This window comes from Orcinus orca, chromosome 1, assembly GCF_937001465.1.
Source record: "Orcinus orca chromosome 1, mOrcOrc1.1, whole genome shotgun sequence".
Classification (NCBI taxonomy): domain Eukaryota; kingdom Metazoa; phylum Chordata; class Mammalia; order Artiodactyla; family Delphinidae; genus Orcinus; species Orcinus orca.
The window spans coordinates 164,454,393-164,466,648 of record NC_064559.1 but is presented as its reverse complement, the minus strand read 5'-3'; the positions used below and the strand labels follow the sequence as shown (position 1 = coordinate 164,466,648).

The 12,256-nt window shown below is 43.0% G+C and overlaps 1 protein-coding gene across 5 annotated transcripts in view; it reads right to left on the bottom strand.

Moving 5' to 3' along the window:
* The window catches only part of DAB1 (DAB adaptor protein 1), a 1,168,936-nt gene that overhangs the window by 269,575 nt on the left and 887,105 nt on the right, over nt 1-12,256 (bottom strand). For 4 of the 5 annotated variants that reach the window (XM_049698834.1, XM_049698708.1, XM_049698781.1 and 1 more), the window contains one exon: nt 10,348-10,550. In XM_049698834.1, the coding sequence (XP_049554791.1) occupies nt 10,348-10,414 (67 nt within the window). In that variant the 5' untranslated portion in view covers nt 10,415-10,550. Of the gene's footprint in view, nt 1-10,347; nt 10,557-12,256 lie in introns of those variants that run through there. The other variant, XM_033435574.2, reaches the window with a different exon arrangement.

Genomic DNA, 12,256 nt, shown 5'->3' with positions numbered 1-12,256 from the left:
TTCCATGTATGAAGACGCTAAGGAAAAGCTGCAGGGAAGTGCTATCTAGCTGGCTCTCAGAGGATCAGATGAAACTTGACAGGCAGACAAGAGAGAAGGGGACTTTTTCCAGGTTGAAAGGAGAGCTGAAACAAACTCATGCATGCTCAGGGAGGGCCAAGCAGGTCACTGTGTGCAGAATGTGCCAGGTGCAGATAAGACACATGTATTTGGTTGGCCGAAAAGTCCATCCGGGTTTTTCCATAACATCTTTTGGAAAACCCCAAACGACCTTTCTGGCCAACCCAATAACATCTGCTGACTGGATGGGGAAGACGGAACCACAGGGCTCTTCAGAGCATCAAGTCTGAGGTTACAGCATTCACTCCGTCTGGCCTCTCCGATTTCTGTTTTTTCCCCTGTAAACGTGAGATTTCAAATAAGGATCTACCTCCAAGGGTTGGTCTGCGTGAGAAAATACATATAAAGGGTTGAATACATTGCCTGGTATTTTGTAACTGCAGACAGAGAGCAGCTACCTTCATCACCAGCATCCTCGCTATTATTTCTGATGTGGAGATGCCCACTGGGAGGTAAGCTGAGCTGATGATACTATTCGTAGATTAGTATCAGGTAGATTAGTATTAGGGGCATTTGCAAAATCAGAGCGCCTGCTCCAAATTTAGATCTAAACATGCATTTCGATTTATACACAGTCAAAATCCTTCAAATTCCCCTCAGCTTGACCTCTGTAAAGACTGGAAGACATCTGGAAAGCCTGGACTAACTGGCATCCTCCTTAAGAAAGGGAATTGTTTCCTTCTCAGCCTCTGGAGCCCTTGTGTGTGGCAACCTCCCACACACCACAGTCATGAGGGGTGAAGAGTTAGGGCTTCTGTGCTTTTCTAACTCCCTTTCTGCCTCCACCACACGGTCTGCCGTCATTCCTTTCTGCTGCCGAGGTCACCTCAACCTAATGGTGCGGCTACTGGAATCCGCAGAGAGATGTCTTTCAGTGTAACTATCACTTGGTAATTAATAAGAGGACACCCATTCAATAGGGAGCAGCTTAGTCCAGTGTTAAGCACAGGGACAGGCTCTGGGGTCAGAGAGATCTGGGTGCAAATGGGTCCCTAACTTGCCACATGCTGTGTGGCCTCAGGTAAGCTGTTCACCAATCTGAGCCTCAGCTGCTGCTCACGAAAAATGGGAATGCTCGCCTAGCGGTTGTTTTCAAGCTTAAATGAGACATCTCCACTCCACCCTCTCCTCTGCCTTTGACCTATGGGTGCTCTCTTGATGGACGGGGTAGAAATGTGCAATCTTGTGACATGTATTCTGACCATCCCAGAAGCCGTGTTGCAATAGGAGGGGGTTGCTGACATCCCAAAATACCTGGGACCTTTGCTCAGCAAACCCACTTGGATAATAAAAACCCGATGCTCTGGGCCACTTACTGATTATCTGCAAAGATGACTCTAGGACGCTGGGAAGGAGTGTAACCCTTACCTGACTCACAGGACTCGGAGGGCTAATATGAAGGGCTTTGTTCTTCCAAACATCAAAATTCAAGCCCAGCCATGGCCAGGGGCAGCACACTGGGCTTAATGAAGCAGTGGGATGAGCTAATATGGCAAATCTTATAGCTCTTACTACCAATATGGCCCACATCACGCTGAATTATAGCGCCAGATGTGACTGGACACACATCGCAAAAGGAGAGTTTTAGTTCACTGAATGGGAGGAATTTTCAATGCCACGTAATAAGAATCTCTAGAGCCAGCTCTTAGAGGAGATGTTTGTGGTTTTGAATTTCCTTTCTGCTTGTGCAAATCATTCTCCCTCACACTTTATGATAATTAATTCAACAAGCATTTACTGAATACCTACCATGTTCCGAGTGCTGTGCTGGGAACTCATAGTTATTGGCAGAGACAGAGAAATAAGCAAAAAGTATAGGAAAAATGTGGCAGGTGTGATGTTTGAATAAGTGCAGAGTGCTATAGGAGCCCTCACAAATCCAGTCACGTGAGGCTTTCTCAGTCATAAGTTCATTCATTCACTTATTCATTCAACAAATATGGCTACACACCTACATCTTCCAACATTGTGCTTAGTGGTAAAAGTGAAGCCAGACACAGTCCCTGCACTCACAGAGCTCCCAGCCTAGAGTGATAAAGAGGAACAAAAAGATAATGATCAACAAAATAATGTATTAAGATGGGCAAAGTGAGGTGGTTTGAGAGCACACAGACTGGTCATGACCACAGCTGGGGATCACGTCGTTTGGGTTGCAGTAGGTCCCCAGAGCATTTCTGGGGAAAGTAATATCTAACTTGAAACTAAAGCAAAATTGGAGTTGGCTTTGAAGAGATTTCTTTTTTTTTTTAAGTACTATTCCTGGAAGAAGAAAAAACATTTGCAAAATTCCAAATGTGAAAAACAACATGGCAGGATCAGGGGAATGAAATTAATTCAGTTGAGTCAGGGAGTGGAGTATCATTCTGGGAAGAGCGGTGAGGGATGTGACTGGAAAGATAAGGAGGGGTCAGACCGGGCAGGGCCCCCTTGAAGCCCCGATAAGCCACGTGGACTTTATCCTGAGGGCAGTGGGGCCCATTCATGGAAGGGTCTGAAGCAAAGGTTGGACCTGATCGGATCTTCCCATTAGTGAGCAGTGTCAGGGACGGCTTGGAGACTGATGATTCTGAACACCTGAGGACTGCTCAAGAGGGGGCCAGGATGACAGATGAAGGTAGCCTGAACTATCTTGAGGAGAGGGGCAGCAGGGAGAGAGAGCATGAGTGCTTTGAGAGTTATTTAGGAGGCTGCAGGGGCTAATATTATTAATTAATTCATCGAGGGCACTGGGAAGCTCAAATGGTCAAGGATGAAGTCTCCGTCAGATGGCTGCTGGGTTCTGAGGGGGGAGTAGGGGGCAGCCCAGTGAACAGGGTGAGAAACACGACCCTGTTCGTGAGGGAGCGGCACGCACCAAAGTCGCAGAGGTGCGTCCCGGGACCCGAGCTCAGGGTGGGTCTGGGTGCAGAGAGGGGGACAAAGGGACAGAAGGAGCGGCAGGGACCAGATCTCAGAAGGCTGGCTTGCTGGGTTGCCCCCTGCGGCGTGCTGCTGGCGCTACGAAATATGTTCAAGGAGGAGAGGAGGTGTGCGGGAGGGTTTGAAGAAGGCCTGACTTCTTGTGAGGAAACTAGTTAGAACGAAGTCACCGATGAAACCAGAAGCGAGTTTGCCTTCAGGGAACGACCGCAAGGAGCGAGGTGTTCTCTAATAAGTTCAGGGCCACGTGCTCGTGGAGAATACAGAAGTCTCTCCCCACCACAGGTAACGTGATCCGGCAGTCAGTCTTTCCATAAAAACTAGACTTCTAGACCCACAACGGTATTCCCTCACTCTCAAACCCTTCAGCCCAAGAGTTTCATGGACCAACTCCAGAGAAATTTACATTGTCTTGCTATTAAGTCCTCTATCTTGAATTTCCAAAGCCTGCAAATCACAGAGTCAGTGGAGACCCATTAGCTTACCACAATCCAAAACCCTGACAAGACGGAACAGTGCCATAAATTTACATGAGGCGGCTGATCTGTTTCCACGCCCAACCCCCCTAAGAAGAGTATAGCCCCTTTGCACATTTCCCAACACCCCCATCAAGGCACAGGGCAAACCCACAGCATGCATTCCGGGAAGAGGGCACCGGCTTTCACATCGGACAAACTTAGTGCTTTCCAGCCCACGTAGACAAGCCATGTGACCTGGGGCAAGTCTCTTGATCTCTCTGGACGTTATTTTCTTATGTGTTTCATGGGCAATGTAAGATTTGGGCTCATTAGGGACAACTTATCTAAAATGGCTAGCATGCAGGAAGCATGCAATATATGATGGTTATTAATGAATGTAGCTTGACAAAGTGGTCCACTTTCCTTTGTATTTCCTGTCCACCTTCCCAGTTATTCTTGGAACAAGCATCCTTTTGAAGATGGACCAGTACTTTTTTGTCACTGCCTGACTTCCCCATGCACCTCTGGAGAAAAGGGTACCTTCTACCCTTCTTTATATCCTCTGGCACTAAGAAAAGTGCTGCCTTTCAGGTAGTTAGCTGGGGGGCCAGAGGGGAAAGGGAAAATTTCCTTATCTTGAGTCTGTGTACAGAGAACTGTGTTAGCTGTTTGATATTTTTGACTCATGTAGTGTTCATTACAACACTTTGAGATAGGTCCTATTACCTCCATTTTACAGATGAAGGAACTGAGGCTTGGAACGATTAAGTAGCTAGCCTGAGATACACCTGTAGAAAATGTGCTGAGCCTTGACGCAAACTTCAGTCTATCGATTCTAAAGCGTGAGCTCTTCCAGGAGTCTTCAATGTAAAGAAGATGAAGCAAACACACCACGAGCTTAATCCGAGAAAGGTAAGTTCTTGAGAAGCTATAAGCTCAAGCAACACCATCCGGGGAGTCATTCCTGGGTTCCAGCTCTGGCTCTACCACTGACCAACTGAACGACCGTAGGCAAGTCATTCTTCTCTTAAGAACTCATCTTGAAAAAGAGGCCCTTCTAGCCCCCAAAACACTAATTCCTTCTAACCTTTTAGTACTTCTAGAGAAGCTATTCATGTTTCAATGTATGCAGACATTCAGAGTATTGTGTTACTTGTATTTATTAAGTTGAAAATCCACTTGCTTTGGGTCAGGAAAGCAGTGAAAAGAGTTTCCATAAGAATTTTCTTTCTTATGATAAAAAAAAGCAAGATTTTAATTAATAAATATAAATTTGGAGTAAAAACAAAACATAAAATTTATGAGTAGTCACAGAATAAATTAACATGAATTTTATTCACTAAAATGAATAAAAGTAGCCAAATGGAAAAAAGAATTTTTTTCAGGAAGGATGAGACCTACACAAATCAGAAGGGCCTCCCCTCAGGTGGAAATTCTTGGACTCTATGGACTGGCTGAAGTCAGAATCTCCTTCCCTGGTGTTTCTCTCCCCAGCAGAACACGGAGCTCCTGCATGGCTCCGGGCTGGGGCTGGATAAACATTTGTAGACCAAATAATTGCTTATTAATGCCTACCTACATTCCAAATTTGGCCGAGCAAATGTAAGTTGTACATCCACTGGGTACCTGAAGAAACTAAAGCTCAAGGCGTGGAAGTGACTTGCCTGAAGGTGAACAACTAGAGGGTGGGGACCTGGCTTATGAACCCAAATGCAAGGTCTCGATGACCCCAAGTCTGCTTCCCCTGCAGGATAAAAGCAGCAGATAGAAGCAATGAAAAGGCAGCTCTCTCTGCACCGAAGGCCTGGTAAAACGATTTTTTGGAAAATTAATGTCTCAGGGTCCTAAGGACCCAATGGGATAATAAATACGATAGCAGTTTATCAGCTCCTCAGTGGTAAGCCAGGGATTATTAACAGAGGTCCTTCCCAGGGCTCACTGACCAGTTGAGGGATCAGGACCCTGAATATGGGATTCCTGAAACAATTCCTTATCACAATTGACCAGAATTTCCTAAGAAACCTCCCCAGAGTTTGCACAGCTACTGAGGCACACAGGCAGGGTTCAGACTCGGTTCAACGCGGCTCCAGAGCTAAGGTGTCTGCCGCGTGACCAACTTCTCCTGGATTCCATCAGGGCCTTGATTCTCGCAGCCCAGGCTTTCTGGGAGGAAAGATTGTTAGTGTCTTGCTGTTTGTGTTCACTGAGTTCTAATATAAGTAAAGGAAAGTGAATACGTTTATTTCCAGGTATTTCTAGAAAACAAGGAGAAAATACTGAACCATGATCTCAGAAGGAAGAGGACAGAAAAGCTAACGTTAACCACATCACTGCCATGCTGCAGATCCCAAGCTGGTCCTTTACCCAAGATAATCTCGCTCGCCTTTCTGATAACAAGCAGAGTAGTAACACACCACACACACACACACACACACACACACACAATCACACACCCTTAAAAGACAAGGGTCAAAGAGCCTAAATAACCCATCTCTGGTTACACAGCAGATAAGAACAAGAGTTAGAAATTAAAAACCAGGTCTGTCTGACTCCAAAGTTAGTGCTCTTTCCAGGACACCAAGCTGCCACATGGCACTACCTGAAAAACTCCAGGCACTACCCCCAGAAATGTCTGTGTCTGCTCGTCCTGGGACCCGTTCCTCTACCACAGGCTTCTACTGGGTGTCCTAATGCCAGGATTACCACAGATTGTGTCAACTGATCTTCTCCCTTCGATGGCAGGTACCGAACCTGAAAATACACATTCTCTTCCTCCAGTCCTCCATCAACTTCCACTCCTAGAATAGGTACCGTCTGACAAGCTGTATGTGTAGTGAGTGACACAATCCAATAAAAATGAAATGAAGAAAACAACTTCATTTCTCACTACTTTCATCCCCTCCTTATTTGAATTGTGAATACTCTAGTTACATCTCATACTTGGCCTGTCTAGAAACTCATTTTGTGGTGAAATATGCTCCTGTGTGACTTGTTTTTGAATCTGTCTGACTTGCTTTCAACAGCCTGGGTTAAAGAACTGGAGTGACAGGTTTGTGAGGAATTATAAAGGGCTTCTTAACTTTCTTTTTGCCACTCTTTTTCATGATAGATGCCTTATGTTGTCAGGTATTTTTTTAAGGAAATAAAATATCTGCCCCAGGAACCACCTAAATCTTGCCAAGAGAAGAAAAAACTTTACGATACTGTAATATCAGGTAGTAATATGAGAAATGTATTTATGACAGAATGACAAAGCAGGATATAAAATTGTATGAACAGAATAATCTCATATTATCCTGGAAAGTCAGTCCAGAAGGAAGTAACTTAGAATGTTAGTAAAAGTTTGGGGTTTTTTTTGCGGTACGCGGGCCTCTCCCTGCTGTGGCCTCTCCCGTTGCGGAGCACAGGCTCTGGACGCGCAGGGTCAGCGGCCATGGCTCACGGGCCCAGCCGCTCCGCGGCATGTGGGATCTTCCCGGACCGGGGCACGAACCCGTGTCCCCTGCATCGGCAGGCGGACTCTCGACCACTGCGCCACCAGGGAAGCCCAATAAAAGTTATTTTTAATTTTTAGGATTATGCATGCTTACTTTGTCTTTTCTAATTTTCAGTAATAAGCATATATAACTTCTTAAAAGTCTAATAAAATTACTAAAAAATTCATATTTTTTCATAAAGAAGTCTAAAATTATTATGTCCTTACCACCAAAATAATTATATGAGGTTATCAACTTCGACCTATATCAGGCACAAAGATTGTTCAAGAAAAGAAAAATATATACCAGTCGAGCTGATGAATATAGATAGAAAAATACTAAGTAAAATATCAAATTAAATCCACAGGGTATAGAAAATAAGACATCACAAACAGAAATGAAGATCAGAAAATCTATCAGTGAAATCCATGACTTACTGTTGATTTTAAACTAAAAGAGAAAATATATGTATAATCATTGAAATAAATATAGAAAAAGCATATGATAAAATTCAACATGAAAATTCAGGATTTAAAAAATAATAATTCCTAGAAATGATAAATGAAGGCAAACTAATAAAGAATATTTAGTAAATACTTAAATATCACACTTACAGGTAACTTAAGGCATTTCCATTAATTTAAGTAAAAGTTAAGGATACCTACTCTCTACTAGATATTATAATGACAGACCCAACCAATGGAATAAGAAAAAGAACAAGTACTTAAGGATTGAAGAGGAAGCCAGAAACTTACTTATGAGGTTACATATTGCCTCAATAGAAAATCAAAGAGGGGTTAGAGAAAGTATTAGCAAAAGAGTTCAGTAAGACTATTGAATTCAAGATTCAAGATCGATATATAAACTGCTTATTTCCTTTCAAAGTTCTACTTATTTTCACCCAGATAGCAATATTTGTTTAATGGAATACTTACTATCCCATAGCCAAAACTAAAGGACAGGAAATGAATTAATCCTGTTACCAAGCACATTCTCATTCTCTTCTTAATGTACGTGTGTGATTTCCTGCTGCCTTGGTCCAGACAAGGGTATCAAGAAAAAAAACTATCTGTCACTGTTGCATAATTACACACAATTGTAAAATCTTGCTCTGGGACAAATCAGCTGTATACTTTTTAAGATCCCTTTAGGTAAGAGAAAACAATGTGATGATTCTGATGAAGATGAGGAAGAGAAGGAGGATAGAGTGAAAAAGGGAGAAGAGAAATAGGACAAAGAAGGGAGAGGTGGGAAAGATGGAGAAAGATGACAGGGAATGAAGGGGATGAGAAGAAGTAAGGAGAAGAGAAGGAGGGGGAAGGGGGAAGAGGAACACATGTGAACTTTGTAGAGTTTTTAACATATGCCAAGTTCTATACTGTTATATTTGCCTTATTTCAATTAATCTTCCTAGTGAGCCTTTGAGCTCTGTAATATTACATCTTCATTTTATGGGAAAGGAAATGAGGCTCAGAGAGTTGAAGTAACATTCTGAGGTCACACAGTTAGGAAGTGATATAGCCAGAATCTGAACCCAGGTCTGCCCGCCCAGACTTTATGGTATTAGCCACTCACTAGAGGACACTCCTTGCATAGGTGCTGTGCTGATTTTAGAGCTACTAAGGACGTGAAGGTCACCTTCACAGTCCCATTCCAAGTTCTCAACTAAGCCAATGTTCTGAAAAATCTGAATCCTCTCTTTAGAATGCTTCTGGTTGTGCATGTTAAAATTAAGAATGAAAAGATACGCACTAAGTACAATTTTTAATGCATTAAGCATTCAAGAGCACAAGTTCAGTGGAAAGGTTAAATTTGAAGCAAAAATATAACTTGTCAGTTTCCAGTGAAAAAGCATTTGAATTCTAGTACATACTGGGCTCTGCAATCTTTTTTTTTTTCCCCCATGTAGCAGTTCTCCCAAGACCTGTTCTCTCACACACGTGCCTTCCTTCTTTTATTCTTAGTCCATGATGCATAAAAAACAAGGTTTACATTAGGTTTCAGGGGATAAAATAGACTGCTTCCAAAATATTTGTGCTTCAAATCAACATCTAAAGCAAAATTTATAGTCCTTTCTGGGGTTCTGGCTGTCCAAGAGCTGCATATGTATTACATTTATGTCCCTTGCTTCCCATGGAGTGTCAGACAAATGCCATCAGAAGACATGACTGGGCAGGCACAGCAACGTCTCAAACAAATCACTGCCTATACAAAGCAACCAACGGCATCCTGTTTGCAGGCCCATCCTGACAGATTTCAAGACCTGAAAGAGAGTTGTATTAATCCTCTTCCACACAGTTTTAAAGACAGGGGAGGGAAAGAACTGAAACCACAGGGAGAAAACACACACCACACATACACACACACACCCCTACACACAGAGCAACAAGTTGCTTACATCTAATTCCAACAAGGAGACGAACTTAATGAAAGACGTGGTCATAAAGCCATAGGAACAAATTTTCCAAAAATCGTGAACAGTGATAGAATTATTTTATTATCACACTATGCATGCCAGTCTCCTCTACCAAATACCTATGTGCCTCCTCTGTGTCAGACACCTTCCAATTGTTGGGAGTTAAAAGGGTGAACAAGGGATCCAGCTCTGAAGGACTGTATAGTATAGCTGACACAGGGGGAAAAAAAAAACAGGGTGTTTCTAAGAAAGTGAGCTACTAACAAAGAGCTAATGAAACAAAACAAACAAAAGCAAATAACCCAATTTGGGGAGTAAGGGAAGGCCCTCCAGGAGGCCCCACTAAGCTCAAATCTGAAGAATAAGTAGGAGTCAGTGTTAAGAAAAAGCGGAGAGCAACAAAAGTATTTCAGGCTGAAGTGACAGTCCAGGGGTTCTCAACGTCTGGTCTCTGGACCACCAGCATCAGCATCACCTGAGAACTTGTTATAAACGCATCTCGGGCCCCACCCCAGAGCTAGTGAACCAAAAACTCTGGGGACGAGGCTCAGCAATCTGTGTTGCAACAAGCCTTCTAGGTGATTTCTGTGTGGCTGGAGTTTGAGAATCACCGGTATATGCAAAGGTGAACTACAAGACACAGAATGCCTGGAGGGCAAACAGGGTTGGGTGGGGATGCAGCGCAGATTTGGGCAGAGATGTTGCTGGAGGGATGGGTAGAAATCAGGTCAGGAAGGGCTTTGTTTGCATACTATGAAAAGAATTTTGGATTTTACCCAGAGAATAAGGACGAGCCATTAAAACATGATACCGTGAATGCAAAAAACACCAAATAATCTTGGTGATTATTTAAAAATACATGCAATCACAAAGATAGTACCAAATACCGTTCCAGAGACAAAAAAACTCATTCCTGTACAATAGGTAGCCATTAGGAAAGGAACAGATTGAGCCCTACCTTTCTTTCTGGAATCTTTCTTGGCGCTGGTTTTCACAGCTACTTGAAGTTCTGTCTCAGTTGACATCCTACTAAATCCTTAGTCCACTTCACACAGATCCTGGGCCTCGGCCAGGCTCATTGAGGACTCCTCTCCAAGAAAACGACTCCTCCCTTCAGAAATGACACCCCGAGCTGCACATTTCATTCACTCCTTTCGAGCGCTGCAAATCAAGGGAAGAGAACATTCAGAATCACCACCCTGGTGAAGTTAGAAATTAGGAGGGAAAAAAGGAACCGTCAAACATACAGAAACAGGAAAACCTTGGTCTCCGTGTATAAACTGTTCACGTGGTTTCACTAAGCCATCAACAGGGTTCATACAACCAAGAGAATTAGAGGCCTTATCCGCAAAGCTCACAATAGGTAATGCAAAACAGATCTTTAAAACTCTGGATTTTCAAGAGGAGCAAAACCCAATTCTTTATTTTCCATGTTTCTTATTGTCAAGCACTAGATGTCACCCAGAAGATACAGCACAGGCATATTTCCTGAGCAGCCCCATGGAGACATTTCCAACAACGAGACACCCGTACATCAGCCAAGCTCGACTAGAGCTTTGGCAGCTAAGGCAGATCACAGGCAAGTGACCTGTGGTCTGTCCCTCACTGGCAGGCATCAGCGGGAACGTGGAGTTGACATAAAACTGGGCTCCAAGGGTAAGGTGACAAACGGGGCTGAGAAACTTTCCAGCAAGCCCATTTTTATGTCAGCTTTCCCCGCAGCTATAAGAGCAGACAAGCATTTAACGTGGGGAGGAAAAGAAAAGGAAAGAGGCGGGCAGACACACATTTCAGCCCTTCTTTCTTTAATAAATATGACTTGCACACTACTAGGTACTATTAAGTTCAGACACTGTGCTGGGAAGAGATAATAATGATAATAATACCACTTCAATTACAGCCAGTATTTACTATACATTTCCTATATCCTATGCCCTCAGCTCCTGCTTCACATACGTTATCTCATTTGATTTCATTTAAATTGAATGAATGTGTTCCCAGTGTCAAGCCAACAGTCTTTCCCAGCGACCGTCTCTCTGATAGTTATATGTGAGAGTTCAGTTGAAAATAAACATTTCAGGAGTTATCCATTTTTAAAGAATATTAAGATAAAGCTACTGGAAATGGATCTTCAAACTGTGCAGCCAATTCTTAGCTCATGCCACAGATCTAGAACCTTTTCATCTGAAAAGGCTGACCTTGAACACCAGTTTCAGCTCAAAAAGAATAAGGACCAAAATCTCTTGATCATGCCAATTAAAGATGGCTTAACTAGAAAGGCTAATATAAAAGCCATATAAATTGTAGTAAGGCTTAAATATGGGGAAATTCACACCTTATCCAAAGATATCTGCTTTCTTTGTTTGCTTTTAACAAACTGTTTTACAAACTATTGTTTAGGAGGACACTGGCCCTGAATGAAGGTACTTAAAGTAGAGGATCTAAGGCTACAACTAAAGAAAATGGAAAATTATCTTCCTAGAATGGGGTCCATGAAACCATATGTTGAAAATGAGAACTTTTCCGGCCACTTTTGTGCCATCTATCTGCACCATGCCACTAAGCCCTCACCCCCTTCCTAACCTCTTGCCCTCAAAAGACAACATTCCATGAGAGATGGCAGAGTCACAAAACTTGGTCATATAAAGAGATAATTAATTTTATTAATAATACTAGTCATTTCATTGCAACAAACATCTCCTAAGAACCTACAACAGGCCAGGTGCATGTGCTGGCTCATTCATGTCAATAGACGTGTACGGCACAACCATGCAGGCGGAGAGTACAGAGTCAAAGCCTGATTCCTGCCCTCAAAGAAATTCAGTCTAGCAGAGGTGTCAGTCATGTAGGGGATTGCAATACACATG